Source organism: Zonotrichia albicollis, chromosome 12 (assembly GCF_047830755.1).
Source record: "Zonotrichia albicollis isolate bZonAlb1 chromosome 12, bZonAlb1.hap1, whole genome shotgun sequence".
Classification (NCBI taxonomy): Eukaryota; Metazoa; Chordata; class Aves; order Passeriformes; family Passerellidae; genus Zonotrichia; species Zonotrichia albicollis.
Window position 1 is genome coordinate 18,932,153 of NC_133830.1, and position 23,261 is coordinate 18,955,413.

Below are 23,261 nucleotides of genomic sequence, written 5' to 3' on the forward strand. Positions count from 1 at the left end.
TTACTTTATCTTTACTTTACACCTTGGCTTCTTTACTTTTCTTTACACCTTGGCTTCTTTCCTTTTCTTTACACCTTGGCTTCTTTACTTTATCTTTACTTTACACCTTGGCTTCTTTACTTTTCTTTACACCTTGGCTTCTTTACTTTACCTTTATTTTACATCTTGGCTTCTTTACTCTACCTTTACTTTATACCTTGGCTTCTTTATTTTACCTTTGCTTTACACCTTGGCTTCTTTACTTTGCCCAGTTCAGAATGGAAAAAGAAATTTGACAGGCAAAGAGGCTGGATTTATTTGTTGGTACATTTATTAGTAATTAACAGACAGGAAAGGAAATGAACAGTCAGACAGGGATGGGATTTAGCGCACACAAGCACACGTTCCCTTTTTTCACTCAGTGTTATACTACATGACAGGAAAGGCCATTTTGGTTTGCTACAGCTGATATTCCCACAGTTCATCTGTAAATCCCTGAACCCCACAGCAGTTCAGATTTCTGCTGTGAAGTGTTTTTGCAGAACAGAGCACGCAGTGAATGTTAAATCACAGAACATTTTTCCACAGGAATAGTTCCATGGAAATTCCCCGTAGTGGGTACATTGTGTGTGTGTAACTTCCCTGAAATGCACACGCTCAGTACCCTGAGCTGCAGGGTTTAGGTAACGGTGATTTACCCACATTAAACCTTAACCCCTGCTGTGCCCCTCGTTTCCCATCACTCCTCCGGCGGGCCGTGGTTCCCAGGCAGGCTGTGCTGCTGCTGCTCAGCCAGGGGCACGATGTGGATGTCGCTGTGCCGCAGCAGCTGCTGCAGGCGCAGGTAGCGCGCGGCCTCCCTGGAGCGGGGCAGCACGAAGCGCTCCGTGAACTCCGCCCTGCTCAGCGCGGCCCCGCCCCGGGCCTGCCGCACGCGGTTGATGAACGCCAGGGCGAAGGTGAAACAGTTGTGCTGCTGCTCCTCGTACCTGGGAAACACCTCACTCAGCGGGGCGGTGTCACTGTCACACACCCCTCGGTGTCACTGTCACACACCCCCGAGCGGGGCAGTGTCACTGTCACAGCCCTGAGCGGGGCAGTGTCACTGTCACACACCCTGAGCGGGGCAGTGTCACTGTCACACACCCCTCAGTGTCACTGTCACACCCCTGAGCAGGGCAGTGTCACTGTCACACACCCCTGAGCAGGGCAGTGTCATTGATAGACACCCCTCAGTGTCACTGTCACACACCCTCAGCAGGGCAGTGTCATTGTCACACACCCTGAGCAGGGCAGTGTCATTGTCACACACCCTGAGCAGGGCAGTGTCACTGTCACACACCCTCAGCGGGGCAGTGTCACTGTCACACACCCTCAGCGGGGCAGTGTCACTGTCACACACCCCTCAGTGTCACTGTCACACAGCCCTGAGCGGGGCAGTGTCACTGTCACACACCCCTGAGCAGGGCAGTGTCACTGTCACACCCCTGAGCGGGGCAGTGTCACTGTCACACACCCCTCAGTGTCACTGTCACACACCCTCAGTGGGGCAGTATCACTGTCACACACCCCTGAGCAGGGCAGTGCCACTGTCACACCCCTCAGGAGGGCAGTGTCGCTGTCACACACCCCTGAGCAGGGCAGTGTCACTGTCACACACCCCTCAGTGTCACTGTCACACACCCCTGAGCGGGGCAGTGTCACTGTCACACACCCCTCAGTGTCACTGTCACACCCCTGAGCGGGGCACTGTCACTGTCACACACCCCTCAGTGTCACTGTCACACACCCCTGAGTGGGGCAGTGTCACTGTCACACACCCTCAGCAGGGCAGTGTCACTGTCACACACCCCTCAGTGTCACTGTCACACACCCCTGAGTGGGGCAGTGTCACTGTCACACACCCTCAGCAGGGCAGTGTCACTGTGACACACCCCTCAGTGTCACTGTCACACCCCTGAGCGGGGCAGTGTCACTGTCACACACCCCTGAGCAGAGCAGTGTCACTGTCACACCCCTGAGCAGGGCACTGTCACTGTCACACCCCTGAGCGGAGCAGTGTCACTGTCACACACCCCTCAGTGTCACTGTCACACACCTCTGAGCAGGGCAGTGTCACTGTCACACAGCCCTCAGTGTCACTGTCACACACCCTCAGCAGGGGCAGTGTCACTGTCACACACCCTCAGCAGGGCAGTGTCACTGATAGACACCCCTCAGTGTCACTGTCACACACCCCTGAGCAGGGCAGTGTCACTGTCACACACCCCTCAGTGTCACTGTCACACACCCCTGAGCAGGGCAGTGTCACTGTCACACACCCCTCAGTGTCACTGTCACACACCTCTGAGCAGGGCAGTGTCACTGTCACACACCCCTCAGTGTCACTGTCACACACCCCTGAGCAGGGCAGTGTCACTGTCACACCCCCGAGCGGGGCAGTGTCACTGTCACACACCCCTGAGCAGGGCAGTGTCACTGTCACACACCCCTCAGTGTCACTGTCACACCCCTGAGCGGGGCAGTGTCACTGTCACACACCCTGAGCGGGGCACTGTCACTGTCACACCCCTGAGCGGGGCAGCGTCACTGTCACACACCCCTCAGTGTCACTGTCACACACCCCTCAGCGGGGCAGCGTCACTGTCACACACCCCTCAGCGGGGCAGTGTCACTGATAGACACCCTGAGCGGGGCAGTGTCACTGTCACACACCCTGAGCGGGGCAGTGTCACTGTCACACACCCCTGATCACTGTCACACCCCTGAGCGGGGCAGTGTCACTGTCACACACCCTCAGCGGGGCAGTGTCACTGTCACACACCCCTGAGTGGGGCACTGCCACCCACCACCACTCCCAAGGAGCACTTACTCCAGGAATACTCTCCAGTTACTCCCCCTCCCTCCCAGTTGTTCCATATCTTCCTCACAAGTGGCACATTCTGCTCTAAATCAAATTTTCCATCTCTTTTGGGGGGTAATGTTTGCTCCCTGAAATTTTATAGTCAGCACATACAGAATTGCTTAAAAATGCTTTTGATTTGATGGGAGGGTTTTCTTTTTTCTTTAATGTTTGCATTCATTCGGTGGCACCCAGGCAGGCTCTGAGGGCCAATCCCAGGAGTGCTGCTTTCCTGCCCTGTCACCAGCAGAGCAGAGATCAGCCTGCTCTCCATTGCTCACCACAACAGCTGGGCAAGAATCCCATCACTGTGCTCAGCCTTTAAATGCAAACACACCTCAAACTGCCGGAAAAATAACTATGGAGTTGTGCCTGGACTTTTGTACTCAGCAGCATGCAGGTGATGTTTCACTGAACTGGGGCTTTAGTGCAAAATTCCCTAAAGCCACCTCTTTCTTTAGAGCTTTTATGTTCCAGCAGCTGAGTTTTACCTAAAGTTCAGCCCATTCTGTGCAGGCAGGCCAGGAATGGAGTCCTGAGTGAGCCCGGAGCCCATCCCAAACGCAGCCCTAGTGGCAGCACACACCTGTGGGGGAGCCAGGCCTCTTCCAGGGAGAACTCCTGCAGGAGGCTGTCCCAGAGCTGCAGCAGCTGCCCCGCGTCCGGCTGCAGCAGGGGGATGCTGATGCACTGCTCCCAGCCCCTGGCATCCCTGTGCACGCCCTCCTGGTCGTAGCTGTACACCACACCTGCAAACACACACACACACACACAGCCTCCCACCATCAGAGCAGGGAATGCAGCCCTGGCTCCCTGCAAACACCCGGGCTCGTTCTCACAGCACGCTTTGAAAAAAGGGTTGGCTCTTCAATAATCAGAGCAACTATCAGGCTTCATCTTTAACCCCCAAAGGAGACTGGCTCTGTATGAAATGTACATCTAAATGTACAACGTACAGGGTGGGCCTGCTCTAGGTAGAGCCCAATAGGATCTGTAATGTGGCTTTTAAAAATGTTTTTTAATTAGGGGTGTTTTAGAATTAGCAAGAACTGTGTTAAACTCAATTAAAACTGTAATTCCTTTAAAGCAAGCCTAGCCTTTCATTTCAGGGGTGGAAGGCACCTGTGTATTCCATTCAGTGCCTGTTCAATCCATGCAGGGCAATGGATCTGCTCTGGAGCAGTGCTGCAGGGTGAGACCATTCCCAATGAGCCTATCCCAGGATATCCCGAGCTGGAGCACCCGCGCTGCTCACCCTGCGAGCTGCTGATGCCCACGTGCAGGTCGCTGTGCCCGTCGTAGCCGCTGCGGGAGGGGCAGAGCGGCGCTGAGGGACAGCGGGGCCCGGCACAGCCCGGCAGGGCTGCCCCTCACCTGCCGGGGGGACAGCCTGCCCTCCGCAGAGCTGTGAGCCTGACCCGGCCCCTTCCCTTCCCTTCCCTTCCCTTCCCTTCCCTTCCCTTCCCTTCCCTTCCCTTCCCTTCCCTTCCCTTCCCATTCCCCTTCCTTCCCCCTTCCCTTGTCTTCCCGTTTCATTTCCTTCCCCCTTCCTTTTCCATTCCCTTTTCCCGCCCATTCCTGCCCACTCCCTTTCCCTCCCCATTCCTTCTCAGCGCCCGCCCCTTTTCCATCCCTATTCCCCCTCCCCTTTTCCCTCCCATTCCCCATTCTCCTCCCTCTTCCCCTCCCGTTCCATTCCCCGTTCCCTCAGTGCCCGCCCCTTTCCCAACCCTTTTCCCTCCCTATTTCCCTCTCAGTTCCCGCCCCATTGCCATTCCCCATCCCGTCCTCGTTCCCATTCCATTACCCTGTCCTTTAACCCTCCCCATCCCTTATTCCCATGTCCCGCCCCCTTCCCTCCCCATTCCCGTTCCCACTCCCCTGTCCCGACCCATTCCCGTTCCCATTCCCGGTCCCGCCCCGTTCCCTCCCCATGCCTATTCCCCTGTCCCTCCCCATTCCCACTCCCGGTCCCGCCCATTTCCCGCCCTTTCCCCTCCCGTTCCCGCCCTTTCCGCTCCCTCAGCGCCCCCTGGCGGTTACTCCAGGAAGGTGCCGCGGGTGGGCCTGATGAGGAAGGCGCGGGGCTGCCCGTGGCCGTGCCGGAAGGGGCTGTCCAGGCGCACAGGCGCCGAGGCCAGCCCGGCTCCGCGCAGGTCCCCTCCGCACGCGGGGCAGCGCAGCGGCGCGCGCCGGCAGTACAGGAGCGCGCGGCAGTGGCGCACGCGCAGCACCGCCATGGCTCGGCGCGCCGGCCTAAACCGTCCGGCCGGAAACGCGGCCGCGGGGCGGGGCGGGGCAGCGACCACGCCCCCCCGTGCCGCGGAACCTCCGTGCGCGGCGTGAGGAGCCGGGCGGGCTGGACAGTGCGGCGGCACGATGAGCACGAAGCAGGTGACGTGCAGGTGAGCGCGGCCCGGCCGGGCCAGACCCGCAGAGCCCTCAGAACCCTCAGAACCCTTACAGCCCTCAGAGCCCTTACAGCCCTCAGAGCCCTCACGGCCCTCAGAACCCGCGCAGCCCTCACAGCACTCACGGCCCTCAGAACCCTTACAGCCCTCAGAGCCCTCACGGCCCTCAGAACCCGCGCAGCCCTCAGAGCCCTCACGGCCCTCACAGCCCCCGGGCTCCCCGCCGGCACCGCCTCCGCCCCGTGCCCCGCGCCTCGTTCCGCTCTCACGCCCCCCACGCTCCGCCCGGGCCCGGAGCCCTCAGACCCCTCAAACACCGGCCCGGCCCCTGTCCCGCTCCTCACAGCCCTTCGCTCCGCTCTCCCCCGTCGGGACCGGCCCGTGCCGAGCTGGGGATCGTGGCTGCCCCCCTGTCCCCTCCTTGTCCCCAGCCCTGCGCTCCCCGGAGGCTGCCCGGGATCCCGGCCGGGGGTGCCCGGGTAACAGGCGGGGTCAGCCGGGACGGCTCGTCCAGGGCTCCTCGGGAGTTTTGTTCATGAAGGGTCGCTGGGTCCCGAGGGGCCGCCGGCAGTGCCCATCCCTGCCGTGGGGCGCTCTGCTCGGGCACAGCTCGGGCTCCAGGGCTGGGAGCGCTTTGCCAGCCCCGCTGCTTCTGTGCAAACAAACAAACAGCAAAGGCAGCGCCCGCCCTGAGCGAGCCGTGTCTCTCTCCGCAGGTATTTCTTGCAGGGCGTGTGTCGGGAGGGCAGCAAGTGCCTGTTCTCCCATGACCTGGCCACCAGCAAATCCTCCACCATCTGCAAGTACTACCAGAAGGGGCAGTGTGCCTACGGCTCCCGCTGCAGGTGAGCACCGAGCCGGGCACCGCGGGGCTCCTGGGCAGGAAATCATTTCTTACATGGGAGTTTTGCCCTCAGAGCCTAAAGCAGCTTTCACCTGCAGCGGTGCAGTTGTGCTCTGGCTCAGTGTCAGGGCGTGTTTTGCTCTGTGGGAATGGAGCTCTGGGGGAGGGCTGAGCAGTTCCACAGCTCTCCCTGGGGTCTGCAGGTTAAATCTCCCAGGGGAACGCTCTGAGGAGAACCAGGCATGGACTGGCTGAGGCTCCTGCAGCTCCCTCAGCTCCCTGCCCATGTGCCAGGCCGGGGTCAGGCCCTGGAGCTGCTCTGGCTGCTCCTGAGGGCACAGGGAGGTTCTGGCTGTGCTTCTCCTGCCTGGGGCACAGCTGGGGAATATTTCTGTCCCCTGAAAATATTGCACACGTGGCTGTGTCCATGGAGCAGCTCCTTCACTCCCCTGGCAGCTCCTGCTCTGCTGCTGCAGTGTCCCCAGTTCTACCGGAGTGTGTCCCCATCTTCCCTGCTTTCCCTGGGCTGTCCCCCCGGTCCCTCGCCCTGTCCGGGATCCCGTTCCCCCCCGGCTCAGCCATGTGTCCGGTTTCCCGGTGCCATTTCCGTGTCCCGGTTTGTTTCCCAGTGCCATTTCCATATCCCGGTTTGTTTCCCGGTGCTGTTTCCGTGTCCCGGTTTGTTTCCCGGTGCCGGTTCCATGTCCCGGTTTGTTTCCCGGTGCCGTTTCCGTGTCCCGGTTTGTTTCCCGGTTTGTTTCCCGGTGCCGGTTCCATGTCCCGGTTTGTTTCCCGGTGCCGTTTCCCCGCAGGTATGACCACGTGAAGCTGCCCCCAGGCGGAGCCGCGGCCCCGGCGCCCCCCGCGGCCCCGGGCAGCCCCCGGGCGCCCCCCGAGCCCGGCGCCGGCGCCCCCCGCAGCCGGAGGGAGAAGAGGACGCTGGTGCTGCGGGACAGGAGTGAGTGAGTGGGAGCGGCTGTGCGGCCGCGGGCAGGGAGGGAGGAGGGAGGAGGGAGGTGCTGTCCCCGGTGCTTATCGGAGCCCCAAGGCCTTGGAGGGGACAGCTCCCGTCGGGCTCCCTGGGCGAGGGAGGGAGGGAGGGGAGTGTTCTGTCCGGGGTGTCAGGCTCTGCTGCCAGAGCTGGGTGAGCCCTCAGGCCTTGGGAGCTCCAGGCCGGACATCAGGAAGAGTTTTTTCATGTTGGGGGTGCTCAGGCATTGGGAGGGAGCCCTCATCCCTGCAGGTGTGCCCTTCAGTAAGAACTGATGTCTCCTTTCTCTGTAGTTTAGTATAGCATTTCTTTTAATATAATATCATAACATAATGAATTGGCCTTCTGAGAACATGGAGTCACATTCTCATCTCCCTCCTCACCCTGGGCACCTCAGACCCCCCCAGGCTGGGCTGGCAGAGCTGCCTGCAGGAGCAGCTGGGTGCCCTGGGTGTCCCTTGCTGCAGTTCCCTCCATCCCACAGCCCTGCAGGGCAGCTCTGCCCACTCTGCCCTCCCTGGTCCTGTGCCCAGTGGGCACAGAGGGCTCTGGAGCAGCTGGGACCTGGCAGAGCTCTGCCCTTGTGGGAATGCTTCATTTCCTGCTGAGGCTGCAGTGCTCTCATGTGGCAGTGTCCCTGTGCTCCCAGTGTCCTGCTGTCCCTGTGTCCTGCTGTCCCCATGTCCCTGTGTCCCAGTGTCCTGCTGTCCCAGTGTCCCAGTGTCCCTGTGTCCCCGTGTCCTGCTGTCCCTGTGCTCCCAGTGTCCTGCTGTCCCCAGTGTCCTGCTGTCCCAGTGTCCCCGTGCTGACCAGCAGCCCCAGAACCTTTAGGACCCGCTGTGCCATGAGCTGCTGGAGCAGCTGTTGTCCCTGCAGTGCCCCCTCAGTGAGGGGGCTGCACTCAGAGCTCCCATCTTTTCCTATGGATGTGCTTCATTCTGGGCTTTCTCCCTCAGGTCCAGCTCCAGGTCAGTGTCCCCCTGACCACACTTGTGCCTGTCTCATAAATGCCTTTATCTTCTAACTCCACAAAAATGGGTTCCAAACCTGTACCCCCTCAGAGAGAATCTAAAACATCCATTTAGGGAAGTTTCCTTCTTTGAGCATCTCTCAAGTTACAAACATGGTGAAGGAAAGGTGGGGAATTATTTTCAGTCTTCTGCTCAAACAGACTTTTCTGCACAACTTTTACTCCAAATGTCACTGAAGTGACCATCAGCTCCTTGCATTTCAAAAGGCTGAGACATCTTAATTTGTGTTCTTGGCTTCCTGCTGCACTCCCAGAGCAGAGTTTGTCTCTGCACAGGGGAGCAATGATAGAATTTGTTTTATTTTTAGGGCTGTGCTTTGTTCTAGGGGGGTTGGCAGTTGCATCTAAGCCCTGCCCTTATTATGGGGTGCTGGGGCTGGTTGTAGCAGCAGTTGTAGGGTGTGGTTGACTGGTAAATTTGGGGGTTTCTTTTGTCTCCTTGTGCTTGTTATGGTTTACTATGGGGGGAATTGCTTGAGTCCAGAAGTAAACACAAGCCCTGGGTGTCCTGAACTGAGCAATTCCCCTGGAACTCCCACTAACCACACTTTTACCTGTCTCATAAATGCCTTTATCTTCTAACTCCACAAAAAAATGTGTTCCAAACATGTTCCCCCTCAGGGAGAAGGAGTCCAGGGCTGTCCTGGGGTGCTGGCTCACACCTGATGATCTCGGAGCTCTTGTCCAGCCCTGGTGATTCTGTGGTTTCCAATGGGTGTGTGACAGAGCACCCCTGAACAAATGCTGACTCCTCAGCAGGCAATCCCTGTGATTCACGAGCAGAGGGGTGTGATGGTGTTCACAGGGGTTTTCAGGTGAAGGAAGAGACAAGAATGTTAACTCCATGTTCAGAAGGTTTGATTTATTACCTTATGATATATATATTACATTATAACTATAGTAAAAAGAAGGAAAAGTTTCATCTCAGAAGGCAAGAAAAGAAAAGAAAACAAAACAAAACAAAGGCAGCTGGCTTGGACAGATAGAAAGAGCCAGCTCTGCCATGACTGGTCACTAAATCCAAACATCCACACGAGAGCAATCACAGATGCATCTGTTGCATTCCACAGCAGCAGATAACCACTGTTTGCATTTTGTTCCTGGAGCTTCTCAGCTTCTCAGGAAGAAAAAAATCCTCAGAAAGGATTTTCCTAAAAAGGTGTCTGTGACAGCCCTGGGTGCCCTGAACTGGGCAATTCCAACTGGAACTGCCACAAAGTTCAGTGCTAACATGGGAGGAGGTGTCTGTGCTGCCTGAGGTGACAGATCCCCTCTCTGGGGAGGATTCTCACTGCTGGGGCAGTCTGAGGAGGGTTGCACTGTGGGGAGGTAGCAGAGCATCTCTGTGTGCTGGGGTGCTGGGTCACACCTGATGATCTCGGAGGTTTTGTCCAGCCCTGATGATTTCCAGTGGTTTGTGACAGAGCACACCTGCACAAACACTGAACTCTTCAGCAGGCAGCCTGGGGAGATCCCTGTGATTCACAAGCAGAGGGGCTCAGAGATGAGACCCCACTGGGGAGGAAACTGTAACCCTTAAAGAGTCAGGCACTGCTGGGGCTGAGCCCAGTGCCTGTGCTTGTCCCACTGTTTTGCAGAGACAGCCAAAAACTCCACAACTTTGTGAAAGTTGTGAAGCCGATATGTTTATTACAGCGCTGGATGCATGTGGGAGTCACTCCCCTGAAGTGACATGTGTACTTCTGGGAACTTCAGGTCTCTTCTTATCCCCCTCTCAAATACATATGCATACAATTTCACAATGGGTTCATACATATTCATGTTTACGAATTTCACGTGACATTTGCTGCTAGTTCTTTATCAGAAAGAATTCTTAGGTCAGGTTGATATTCTGTCAGAGCAGTCTCTCTATCACCCTCTGTCTCCCTGCCCTTACCTCTGCCCATCATGGAAGCAGTTTCCCTTGAGCCTAGGCCTTGCAGTCAGGCCACACAGATTTAAAGACGTACATTTCACCCAAATCAGTATTTAGGAGAATCCCTGCTGTGTCTCCCGGCAGAGCTGTGCGGCTCCAGCGAGGAGCAGGCGCCGCCCTCGGCGGCCGGGGCGCTGCCGTGCTGCCCCGAGCCCGGCGATGGCGAGGAGGAGGAGGCGCCCAAGCCACACTCGTACCTGGAGGCCATCTGCAGCGGCCTGGAGGAGGCGGCGCCCGGCGGCTGCCCCGGCGCCCCCGCGGAACAGCTGTGTCCCTACGCCGCCGCCGGCGCCTGCCACTTCGGGGAGCGCTGCCTCTACCTGCACGGGCAGCTGTGCGAGATCTGCGGCCTGCAGGTGCTGCACCCCTTCGACCCGGAGCAGAGGAAAGCCCATGAGATGGTAAACGGGCAGTGGGGAGCTCGGGGCAGGGCTGGGGCTGCTCTCGCCTTAGAGTACAGCAGGTTGAGTGAAAAGTGTTGTAATGTAGGAGTCTGAGCCCGTGTATCACCTTGGAAATTGTAGGATTGGCTTGGTTTGCAAAGCCAGGAGTCTGCTAAGGAAGGAGAGCCTCTCTGGAAATGGAGAATGTAAACCATCCCCACCCCTCTGAATTGCTATAAATTTGAAATGAAGGGGCTCTGAGGTAAAAATATGGGAGCAGGAAATAACAGTTCTTTAATAGGGAAGAAAAATAAAATTATAAAATAAACAATGCAGTGCACTAGAACAACACTGACAGAGTCAGAACCCAACCTGACACCCTGTTGGTAGCAATCCAATTGGAAATGTGGCTCAGCCCTCCTGCAGTGTCAGGGGTGGTTCTGTTGGAGCAGGGATCTGTAGAGAAGGATGGATTCTTCCTCTGAAGATCCAGTGGAAGGAGAGACAGCTGCTGTTCCTCTGGGGAATCCAGTGGAGAAGCCGTGCTGGTGTCTCAGAACCTCTGGGTTATATCTGGGCAGCAATGCTTGGCTCCTCCCCCTGGGTTATATCTGGGCAGCAATGCTTGGCTCCTCCCTCTGGATTATATCTGGGTAGCAATGCTTGGCTCCTCCCTCTGGATTATATCTGGGCAGCAATGCTTGGCTCCTCCCCCTGGGTTATATCTGGGCAGCAATGCTTGGCTCCTCCCTCTGGGTTATATCCGGGCAGCAATGCTTGGCTCCTCCCCCTGGATTATATCCGGGCAGCAATGCTTGGCTCCTCCCTCTGGATTATATCCGGGCAGCAATGCTTGGCTCCTCCCTCTGGATTATATCCGGGCAGCAATGCTGGCTCCTCCCTCTGGGTTATATCTGGGCAGCAATGCTTGGCTCCTCCCCCTGGGCTCCCATCTCCCAGTGGGATGCTGTAGTTCTTATCAGCCATGCAGGGACATTCAGTAGCTGTTATCAGCAATGTCCCCTCCCAGGGAGGTGTGAATGTGGTCACTCAGAGAGAGAGATAAGGCAAACTGCCCACTTGACAAAGGTAATCTGCCATACAGGTGGGAATGGAAAACATCTGCATTGCAATCTTCAGCAAGGAAAGATCATGGTAGGAACAGTGCAATGGGGAAGAAGATAAGGGAGTACAAATCTATTTTTAGGCTGATGGGGATTCTGAAGTTTATAATGAATTTTCATTCTCAGAAGGAGGTGAGGCTTTCTGTTCTGGAGTGGATGGAGATTGTTATTTGGATTAGGCTGATTAAGAAGGAGATTTTGACTGTGTTTGTGATTGTGCTGGGAATGTTCTTGAGGCTGTTGGATAGAAGTGGAAGTAGGTGGGGTGGAGTCCTAAACACATTCATACTCTTAACACTAGGGTTGAGAGTGTGGCTGTATTTAGGACTGGTGAGAGGTGCAGCTCAGCGTGGAGCTTCTCCCACAGAGCTCCTCTTGTACTGCTGGCCCAGGGAATGGTGCTGGGCCAGCTCAGGCCTCTGGAGCTGGACTGGCTGCAGGCAGCAGTTTATGGGTTTTGCCATTTCATCCTCATCAGAGACTGAAGGCCTGCAGCTCTCCAGGGGAAGGGCTGTGGGAGGTCTCTGCCTGAGGCACCAGCTCACCCTGCAGTGCTGTGGCAGTGGGGAGGCCTCTGGATTGTCTCTGCTGGGGTGAGCAATGCTGGAGGAAAGCTGAAATAAGAGACTGATTCCTCACCTGGGTAAAAATGAGCATCTGGTGAATGAATGTGGCCTTAATTGTAATCAGAGGAGCACGAGTGTGGCCCCTACTCAGTGAGGTGTTCTTTGGGGACATTTGAAGCACCAGATCATTCAGTACCTGTCCTCTGACAGAGATACAGGAAGGGCTGGATGAAGCACCCTGGCATCTTTATTTCTGACAGCTGGGAGAGCACTGAAGGCTCAAACACATGATTGAATTTAATGTTCTTTAAATTCAACTGTGCCAGTGACAGGTGGCACTGGTGCCCTCAGTGAGTGCTCTGTGCTTTCCAGAGGGAGCTGGCTGTGCCAGGCTGGCACTGGTGCCCTCAGTGAGTGCTCCATGCTCTCCAGAGGGAGCTGGCTGTGCCAGGCTGGCATTGATGCCCTCAGTGAGTGCTCTGTGGTTTCCAGAGGGAGCTGGGTGTGCCAGGCTGGCATTGGTGCCCTCAGTGAGTGCTCCATGCTTTCCCAGAGGGAGCTGGCTGTGCCAGGCTGGCATTGATGCCCTCAGTGAGTGCCCCATGCTTTCCAGAGGGAGCTGGGTGTGCCAGGCTGGCACTGGGTGCCCTCAGTGAGTGCTCCATGCTTTCCCAGAGGGAGCTGGGTGTGCCAGGCTGGCACTGGGTGCCCTCAGTGAGTGCTCCATGCTTTCCCAGAGGGAGCTGGCTGTGCCCTGTGTCCCTGACAGTGCCCTGTGCCCTGACAGATGTGCATGGCAACCTTTGAGCACGACATGGAGAGGGCCTTTGCCATCCAGGCCAGCCAGGACAAGGTGTGCAGCATCTGCATGGAGGTGGTGTACGAGAAGGCCTCAGCCTCAGAGAGGAGGTTTGGGATCCTGTCCAACTGCACCCACACCTACTGCCTGTCCTGCATCCGCCAGTGGAGGTGTGCCAAGCAGTTTGAGAACCCCATCATCAAGTGAGTGCTGCACCTGCCTGGGGGGTGGGCTGGGCACACACAGGGGCTGAGCTGCTCTCACACAGGGGCTGAGCTGCTCTCACACACAGGGCTGAGCTGCTCTCACACACAGGGCTGAGCTGCTCTCACACACAGGGCTGAGCTGCTCTCACACACAGAGGATGGAGCTGCTCTCACACAGGGGCTGAGCTGCTCTCACACAGGGGCTGAGCTGCTCTCACACACAGGGCTGAGCTGCTCTCACACAGGGGCTGAGCTGCTCTCACACAGGGATGGAGCTGCTCTCACACACAGGGCTGGAGCTGCTCTCACACAGAGGATGGAGCTGCTCTCACACAGGGGCTGAGCTGCTCTCACACACAGGGACTGAGCTGCTCTCACACAGAGGGGCTGAGCTGCTCTCACACACAGGGGCTGAGCTGCTCTCACACACAGGGATGGAGCTGCTCTCACACACAGGGACTGAGCTGCTCTCACACAGGGGCTGAGCTGCTCTCACACACAGGGACTGAGCTGCTCTCACACAGAGGGGCTGAGCTGCTCTCACACACAGGGGCTGAGCTGCTCTCACACACAGGGCTGAGCTGCTCTCACACAGGGGCTGAGCTGCTCTCACACACAGGGATGGAGCTGCTCTCACACACAGGGGCTGAGCTGCTCTCACACACAGGGACTGAGCTGCTCTCACACACAGGGATGGAGCTGCTCTCACACACAGGGGCTGAGCTGCTCTCACACACAGGGACTGAGCTGCTCTCACACAGGGCTGAGCTGCTCACACACAGGGCTGAGCTGCTCTCACACACAGGGATGGAGCTGCTCTCACACACAGGGACTGAGCTGCTCTCACACAGGGGCTGAGCTGCTCTCACACAGGGCTGGAGCTGCTCTCACACAGGGGCTGAGCTGCTCTCACACACAGGGGATGGAGCTGCTCTCACACACAGGGGATGGAGCTGCTCTCACACACAGGGACTGGATCTGCTCTCACACAGGGGATGGAGCTGCTCTCACACACAGGGCTGGAGCTGCTCTCACACAGGGAATGGAGCTGCTCTCACACACAGGGGCTGAGCTGCTCACACACACAGGGCTGGAGCTGCTCTCACACACAGGGGCTGAGCTGCTCACACACACAGGGCTGGAGCTGCTCTCACACAGGGGCTGGAGCTGCTCTCACACACAGGGGCTGAGCTGCTCTCACACAGGGGATGGAGCTGCTCTCACACACAGGGCTGGAGCTGCTCTCACACAGGGGCTGAGCTGCTCTCACACACAGGGCTGGAGCTGCTCTCACACAGGGATGGAGCTGCTCTCTCACACAGGAGATGGAGCTGCTCTCACACACAGGGCTGGAGCTGCTCTCTCACAGGGATGGAGCTGCTCTCACACACAGGGCTGAGCTGCTCTCTCACACAGGGGCTGAGCTGCTCTCACACAGGGCTGGAGCTGCTCTCTCACAGGGATGGAGCTGCTCTCACACACAGGGCTGAGCTGCTCTCACACACAGGGGCTGGAGCTGCTCTCACACACAGGGATGGAGCTGCTCTCACACACAGGGATGGAGCTGCTCTCACACAGGGATGGAGCTGCTCTCACACACAGGGATGGAGCTGCTCTCTCACAGGGATGGAGCTGCTCTCACACACAGGGATGGAGCTGCTCTCACACACGGGCTGGAGCTGCTCTCACACAGGGGATGGAGCTGCTCTCACACACAGGGATGGAGCTGCTCTCACACAGGGCTGGAGCTTCTCTCACACACAGGGCTGAGCTGCTCTCACACACAGGGGATGGAGCTGCTCTCACACAGGGGATGGAGCTGCTCTCACACACAGGGCTGAGCTGCTCTCACACACAGGGGCTGAGCTGCTCTCACACAGGGATGGAGCTGCTCTCACACAGGGGATGGAGCTGCTCTCACACACAGGGCTGAGCTGCTCTCACACAGGGGCTGAGCTGCTCTCACACACAGGGGCTGAGCTGCTCTCACACAGGGACTGAGCTGCTCTCACACACAGGACTGAGCTGCTCTCACACACAGGGGCTGGAGCTGCTCTCACACACAGGGATGGAGCTGCTCTCACACACAGGGGCTGAGCTGCTCTCACACACAGGGATGGAGCTGCTCTCACACACAGGGATGGAGCTGCTCTCACACAGGGGCTGAGCTGCTCTCACACAGAGGATGGAGCTGGTTCCATGGGAATTGTTTTTAATTAGTGGCCAATCCCCATCAGCTGTGTCAGACTCTCTGAGTCAGGAGCTTTCATTGGCATTCTTGTTTAGCCTGCAGTGCCCCCTCAGTGAGGGGGCTGCACTCAGAGCTCCCATCTTTTCCTATGGATGTGCTTCATTCTGGGCTTTCTCCCTCAGGCACAGCTCCAGGTCAGTGTCCCACTGACCACACTTGTGCCTGTCTCATAAATGCCTTTATCTTCTAGCTCCACAAAAATGGGTTCCAAACCTGTCCCCCCTCAGAGAGAATCTAAAACATCCATTTAGGGAAGTTTCCTTCTTTGAGCATCTCTCAAGTTACAAACATGCTGAAGGAAAGGTGGGGAATATTTTCAATCTTCTACCCAAACAGACTTTTCTGCACAACTTTTACTCCAAATGTCACTGAAGGGACCATCAGCTCCTTGCATTTCAAAATGCTGAGACATCTTAATTTGTGTTTTTGGCTTCCTGCTGCACTCCCAGAGCAGAGTTTGTCTCTGCACATGGGAAGAATGTGCAGACTTTTGCTTGAGTGCAGAAACAAACACAAGCCCTGGGTGCCCTGAACTGGGCAATTGCAACTGGAACTGCCACAAAGCTCTGTGCTAACATGGGGGGAGGTGTCTGTGCTGCCTGAGGTGACAGATCCCCTCTCTGGGGAGATCCTCACTGCTGGGGCAGTCTGAGGAGGGTTGCAGTGTGGAAGGTCCAGAGCAGCTCCGTGTCCTGTCCTGCAGGTCCTGCCCCGAGTGCCGCGTCATCTCCGAGTTTGTCATCCCCAGCGTGTACTGGGTGGAAGAGCAGGAGAAGAAGAATGAGCTGATTGAAGCATTCAAGCAGGGAGTGGGGTAAGTGCAGCAGCCACCCACACCCCTCACGTTGTTCTTTAGCTGCTCTAAGGCTCAGTCAATTGCTGAGCCTTTATTTTTAAATTTAATGTAATTACAGACCCCTGTGCAGAGAGCTCCTCGTGTCTGCTCACAGCTTGCTTCACTCTGTGCCTGTGCAATTGTAGGTCAGACACTCAGCCTCAGAGTGTTGAAAATGCTCAGAAATGTTGAAGCTGCTTCAGCTCACTTGCCTAAACTGACTCTGTGTGGATCCCTCAGCCATCACTGCTGGTGCCTGAGGGAAGGAAAATGGGAATGTCCCCGCTCTCAGCTCAGTGTTAGCAGGGCACCACTGGGGCTGTGGGCATGAGCTGCACCTCCTCCCCTGCCAGCTGAAGGCAGTAACCTGTGTGTGTGATTCCCTCAGGAAAAAGCCCTGCAAGTACTTTGAGCAAGGCAAGGGGACGTGTCCCTTTGGGGGGAAGTGTCTGTACCTGCACGCCTACCCCGACGGCACCCGCGCCGAGCCCGAGAAACCCAGGAAGCAGCTGAGCTCCGAGGGCACTGTCAGGGTAAGGAGAGCCCTGCAGCCCCCCTAGAGCCCCCTGCAGCCCCAGCTGTGCTGCTGCCACTGCCTCCTGCCCTGCAGGATAAGGGGGAAAAGCCCCTCAGTGTTCCTGGGCCAAGGGTTTGTCCTTGGAGACAGAAAGTCTCATTATGCCTGGATTTTACCAGATTTCTCTAGTTATGAGCCAGATGTGTATTTCTGATCAGTATGAACTGACTCACAGACTGACTGATGTGGGAGGCATTGTCCTGTATGAACTTTGGAGCAGTTTATTAGTTGTGCATGATTCTTGCCTTGAGAAGGGGGCTCACCCCTTCAGGCTCCCTGAGGGGCTGTGCCCTGCTGTCCAGTTCTCTGGGGCTTGGGCAGAGTTCCTGTCTTAAGCACAGCTGAAGCTGGGGAAGCTTTGGTTCATTTTCTTCTCAGTGTGGTGCAGACAGATAATAATCCTACTAAACACTGGCTGAGTCTGTAAAGAGCAGAAGTGCTTCTGAACATTTGTTTTTGTGACCATTCCAAACCTTTCCTCACAGGGATTCTGCCCTTAAAGCTTTCACACACAGTGCCCACAGCTCTGCTGTGCTGGCACTCAGGGCAGCTGGAAGGGGCAAAACCTCGTGTGCCCTCCCCTGGCACACAGAGCTCACAGCCAGCTCTGGGGCTGGGGTCAGGGGGAGGTGCCAGCCCAGGGCTGGGGGGTGTTCACAGCACAGGGAAGAGATGAGAATCTTGACTCCATGTTTCAGAAGGCTGATTTATTATTTTATATTAGAAGTAAATGATACACTAAAACTATACTAAAAGAATAGAGAAAGGATTTCATTAAGGAAAGAAAAGGGATGATAAAATCTGGTGGCTGCTCACAGCCCCGACACAGGTGGCTGTCATTGGTCATCAAGTAAAAACAATTCACATGCTGGGTGAACTGAGCAAAACATGGGGAAGCTGAAGTTTCTCAGCTTCTCAGGAGGAAAGATGCTGGCAGAAGGATTTTTTATAAAACATATCAGTGCCAAGGGGTGCTCAGGCTGCTCTCTGTGTCTCTGCTGCAGTTCTTCAACTCCGTGCGCCTGTGGGATTTCATCGAGGACAGGGAGAGCCGGAGCGCGCCCGGCGCCGACGCCGAGGTGACGGAGCTGGGGGAGCTCTTCATGCACCTCTCTGGGGCTGAGCAGGAGCCCAGCGAGCCCCCAGAGCCCCTCTGAGCCCCCTCGGCTGCCTGCCTGCCTGCCAGGCTTCTCTCTCTCCAGCACAGGTAGAGCAAAACGTGCCCTGCTGCTCACTTGTGCAGTCCTGCTAAAGTTTTCAGATCGTTTTTATATGGCAACAACAACAAAAGACTAAAATATATTTAAAAGAAAAACCAAAAAAATTGGCTGCATGGAAAAAAATCCCTTAATCCCAGGAGGGTTTTGTCCCTCTCTGGCCTAACATATGCTGTCTTGTGAGCTGAGTGGTAGTGTAAATACAGGTCCAGTGAAAGCTTCAGCTGGTAAAAACTGTTGCTAATTAGAGTTTGGGTGCTTTTGGGTTTTTTTCTCCACTAAATCAGCTAAATGTAGAAGTGCAAAACCCACTGGGAATAATGGTCAGTGTAGGGTTTTCTCCTTAATGATACCTCAGGCAGTACCTGGAGCTCGGAGTGGAGGCTGGTGGGTTCTGTGGGCAGGGCTGGCATCCCAGTGCTGCCAGGGGAGCCCCCAGCCCTGTCTTACACTAATTACAGTGTGATGAGCCTGTTTCACACTAATTACAGTGTGATGAGCCTGTTTTACATCAATGCCAGTGTGATGAGCCCGTTTCACACCAGTCCCAGAGCTCAGCAGTGGCTCGTGCTGCACAGCAAATGCAGCTGCACTGATCCCTGCACTCCCTGGAGCTGCAGCAGACAGCAGTGAGGTCTCACAGAACTGGTACTGAATTCTGCTTTGTTAGAATGTGATTTCTGTTGGGTTATGAAATCTGGTACCAGAAGTTCATTCTGCCAAGGCAACTGTTCTGACTTGGAATTTAAGCCAAGAATTCAGTGAGCACTGCAGGAACAACAGCATGGACACAGCATGGCAGGAGCTGTCACTGCTCAGCCCCTTGCACAGCACTGAGCAGTGTTTGCAAACACCAACAGAGATGTGGGGTTTGTTTTACAACACCTGGGTTGCCATGGAAGGAGTGAACTCCTTTGGTTATTATCTATAGCAATACAAAAGCATAAAAATAATACTTAAAAATGTGTAAGAAAGAAAGGCCAAGGACAGGAAGGTTTGTAATCAGGGGTGGGAAATGATGAAGCAAAATGTGTTCAGAGAGCCCTGGGCACACAGGGAGGGAGCAGCAGGAGCCTCAGCCTGGCAGGGATCCAGGATGATCCACTCAGCTGCTGGTGGCATTTCTGGCTCAGGAGCTCCTCCCCTGTGCCAGCTGTGCCCTCTGCTCTCACTGGAAATTCATTTTTCCATCATTTCCCCCTGCAGTGATTGTGGCAGCGCTCACTGCACAGCCAGGGCTGTAACATCGATTCCCTCTCTTGGCCCAGCAAAGGCTGAAGTGCACTTGGTCAGCACTGATGACAAAGCAGAAGGTGAATTATCCCTGACAGGATGTCACACCCCCAGATCAGCGTGTCAGGGACACCCAAACACCCTTTCCATCCCAGAATGCTTCCCAGCCCTCACCCTCCCTCTGAAGCTCATTTCCATCTGCCCTGCACCTCAATTTTTTCCCCCAGAAATAATTATTGGCATGAATACACTAAAAAAAAAATAAAAAAATCAATGGCGAGGATGTTCTTTACCCTGCACAAGACATTCCTGATTTACTCTGCCCCAAGAAGCCATGAGGGATAGTCTGAAATTAAAAACATGACTTGGTTTTCAAAAGTACCAGGGATTTACCATGTCTGGGTTTGTTCTTCACTCAGCACCTCTCATTTAACTGGACATCAGTGCTGGTTAAAATAAACCTACTTATCCAAAATACTTCATTTTTTCAAGAGACACATGATCTGGTTTAAAAACCACAGCTTAATGGTTTCTTTTGGGAATTCAGAGTTAAAGTAAAAGCAGCTTACCTCTGCTGGGATTTTCCCTTTCATGTTTTAAGCTTATAATGAAGTGACAATTAGAGATAAATAATGTTTAGAGTTGCAGTCCAAATACAATAATACTGATAAAAACCATGCAGAACAAAATGGAGACTTCAAGTCCCAATTTGCTGTTTAGGTATCAAAGCTCACAGAATTCTCAGTTCCCAGCCAGGGGTTCACAGCCTGCCCTTGCCCTGTTCCAGAACGTTCTGAGGCCAGACTGGGGCTGGTTCCCCTCTGCCAGGAGCTCTGTGGGGCTGCAGGGCTGTGGGGCCATTCCAGGGTCACAGCCAGCCCTGGCCCCAGTGAGGCAAAAACCCCACACGGGCTCCATTTGTGCCCCAAGAACCACATTGCACATTTCAGCACCTGCTCTGTGAAAAAATCCACGTTCAGATTCACCCACCTGTTGTGTCCTCCTGCAGTTCAGCCAACACAAAACCCTCCCTTGCAGCTCAGTGGAGAAAATGGAGCCAGAGTGGGGCAGGGCAGGGGCCTGGGAGCTCCTCAGGGTGTCCAAAGCAGCTGCTGCTCAAAGATCACTGCAGCACAAACTGGCTTGTCATGACTGGAAATGTACACGCTGTTTTATCAAGTGTGGTTTTACTTGCACTGCTGTTATTTATCAGTTACTTTTTAAAACCTATTCAGAAATGTCATTTCTTGAGTTTTCCAAATGCAGATGCCCCACTAAGAACTGTGGCTGACTCCCATTAAAATGATGACATTGAATCTTAAACCTAAAATTTAATTTATTTTATTAAAATAAGATAATCAAGAGGAACCTTGGCTTACAATAAATGCATTTTCTCAGGAGCAATAAAAACAAAAACAAAAAAAAAATTAAAACCCAAATCAACAAGAAAAACTGTATATGCTCAGTTTCCTCTTGCTAGTGCATCTCTTGGACAACAGCTCCTGCTGGATGCAGCCTCTGCAGGAGAGGGAACATCCTCAATCCTCAATCCCTGCAGGAGAGGGAACATCCTCAATCCTCAGCCTCTGCAGGATGAGGGAACATCCTCAATCCTCAATCCCTGCAGGATGAGGGAACATCCTCAATCCTCAATCCCTGCAGGAGAGGGAACATCCTCAATCCTCAATCTCTGCAGGATGAGGGAACATCCTCAATCCTCAATCCCTGCAGGAGAGGGAACATCCTCAATCCTCAATCCCTGCAGGAGAGGGAACATCCTCAATCCTCAATCCCTGCAGGAGAGGGAACATCCTCAATCCTCAATCTCTGCAGGATGAGGGAACATCCTCAATCCTCAATCCCTGCAGGAGAGGGAACATCCTCAATCCTCAATCTCTGCAGGATGAGGGAACATCCTCAATCCTCAATCCCTGCAGGAGAGGGAACATCCTCAATCCTCAATCTCTGCAGGATGAGGGAACATCCTCAATCCTCAATCCCTGCAGGATGAGGGAACATCCTCAATCCTCAATCCCTGCAGGATGAGGGAACATCCTCAATCCTCAATCTCTGCAGGAGAGGGAACATCCTCAATCCTCAATCCCTGCAGGATGAGGGACCCCCTCAGCAGGAGAGGGGACCCCCCAGGCTCTCCCAGCCCACCCTGCCTGGGCTGCACCCCCAGCAGCTCCATAGTACCAAAGGCAGCTGGGAGGCTTCTCCAGATGGCCAAAGCAGGACTTGGCTCACCTCTCCTTCTCTCTGAGCAGGACAATTCACGACAGATTCCATCCTTTTGCAAGAGTTTTTCTTCTATGTGCAAAACTATTGCAAAACTATTTTGTGTTGAATTAGCATTTGAACTTATTTCATTGGCTTGGTGAAGCTCTTAGGCAGGAGCTGATTTCCAGAGTTATTTCCTCTTCCCACTGCAGGCACAGCTCCCCGGGCTGAGGTGACACTTGGCAGTCAGAGCACCAGAACATCACCTGTCCTCAGAGCCCCCTCACTGAGCCCAGAGCAAAGCAGCCACAACCACTGCCAGACAAACAGCCATCGCTTCTGGGAAGGGGAAAATAAGGCTCAAGTGCATCTATTAAAAAAATAGTAATAGATCTCTTGATTTGTAGTCTGTTACCTCTCCCAGAACAAGAGATGGTAGCAAAGGCAATGAGGAGCTGTGTCCCTGCAGGCTGAGAACTGCACCAATCCAGAGCAGCTTCGTGGTGGGGTGGGACACGGAGTCCTGCTGGAGGAGCCTGGGCAGCTCGAGTTCCCCCTGCAGCCCCAGCGTGGAGCAGGGCAGGAGAGCTCAGAGCAGGGGCAGGAGCGCTCAGAACACGGGCAGAGCGCTCAGCACAGCCTGCTGGGGGCAGGGCAGGGCTCTCAGAACACGGGCAGAGCGCTCAGCACAGCCTGCTGGGGGCAGGGCAGGGCTCTCAGAACACGGGCAGCCTGCTGGAGGTCAGCGTGCACGCGTTGATGTCCTCGGTGTGGGCGGCGCGGTGCAGCGACGGCTCCGAGGCGCTGCGGTTGATCTTGGGCAGAGAGTGCTGCAGCAGCTCGATGGAGGACAGGATCTGGGGAGAGAGAGCTCTGAGAGCCCTGTGGGGCCTGCAGCTCCCTCTGCTTCCATCCAAACCAACAGCATCTCCCTCTGCTTCCATCCAAACCCACAGCAGCTCCCTCTGCTTCCATCCAAACCCACAGCAGCTCCCTCTGCTTCCATCCAAACCCACAGCAGCTCCCTCTGCTTCCATTCAAATCCTCCACTTAAACCCACAGCAGCTCTGAGAGCCCTGTGGGATCTGCAGCTCCCTCTGCTTCCACTTAAACCTTCACTCATTCATTCATTCATCCATTCACTCACTCAGTTCTTATCCTGTTCAAGTTTCATTAATGCTCCATGGGGCACTGAACACAGAGCTGAGGAGCCCAGCTCTGCTCTGTCAGTGCTGGGAGGGCCTCAGAGGGTTCCAGAGGTTGGGAGGATCAATTTTATCAATTTTTATCAATTCACAGATAATTAGGAGCAATTAATGAGCATCTAAACCACCCTCCAGCAGAGTAACAGGGAAGGAAATGCATCTGCCTGATGTTCAAAAAGAACTTTCTAAACAATGCTTGACTGCAGCAGCAGGAAGGTATTTTTCCAAAACTGTTGATGTTTAATTAATTATTACTCATAATTAATGAGTATAAGAAAGTCTGTAGTCCATCCCCATAGTGACAGGAAAAGGTAAAGCATCCCTTGTAGAAATACCAAGAATTGCTCCAGGAGTTTACACCCCCCAGTGGATTTTGTTTCCTTGTTCAGAGTTGTGGGGAAGGAAAGGAGCAGTGGCCTCTCCTTTCCCTCAGCTCTAAAATGAAATGAATGTCCAGAGATAGATTTCACTTTTCTGGATGAGGGGTTTGGTTTGTCTGTGGGCAGGTGAGTGCTGAAGGCCCAGCACTGTCAGTCCAACCCCAGCACA

General features: G+C 55.0%; 3 protein-coding genes across 8 annotated transcripts in view; 1 reads left to right on the forward strand and 2 right to left on the reverse strand.

Moving 5' to 3' along the window:
• Positions 1-288: 288 nt before the first annotated feature.
• LOC113460494 (MKRN2 opposite strand protein) lies at positions 289-5,121 on the reverse strand. The gene is made up of 4 exons (XM_074550153.1): positions 4,925-5,121; positions 4,137-4,186; positions 3,468-3,630; positions 289-968 (listed from the first exon to the last, which is right to left on the reverse strand). Exons 1-4 carry the CDS (start codon positions 5,119-5,121, stop codon positions 719-721), a joined length of 660 nt encoding a protein of 219 aa, XP_074406254.1. The 3' UTR covers positions 289-718.
• A 26-nt stretch (positions 5,122-5,147) lies between these two features.
• Positions 5,148-18,122, forward strand: MKRN2 (makorin ring finger protein 2). Its single transcript, XM_074550152.1, has 8 exons — positions 5,148-5,286; positions 6,009-6,137; positions 6,949-7,094; positions 10,178-10,494; positions 12,954-13,168; positions 16,126-16,236; positions 16,646-16,790; positions 17,839-18,122. The coding sequence occupies exons 1-8, from the start codon at positions 5,261-5,263 to the stop codon at positions 17,989-17,991; spliced, it is 1,242 nt and encodes a 413-aa protein (XP_074406253.1). The 5' UTR covers positions 5,148-5,260; the 3' UTR covers positions 17,992-18,122.
• Positions 18,123-18,932: 810 nt separating this feature from the next.
• RAF1 (Raf-1 proto-oncogene, serine/threonine kinase) overlaps positions 18,933-23,261 on the reverse strand; it is a 50,538-nt gene continuing 46,209 nt past the window's right edge. For 5 of the 6 annotated variants that reach the window (XM_074550148.1, XM_074550150.1, XM_074550146.1 and 2 more), the window contains one exon: positions 18,933-22,364. In XM_074550148.1, coding sequence (XP_074406249.1) covers positions 22,224-22,364 — 141 coding nt within the window. In that variant the 3' untranslated portion in view covers positions 18,933-22,223. The remainder of the gene's footprint in view (positions 22,365-23,261) is intronic. The other variant, XM_074550147.1, reaches the window with a different exon arrangement.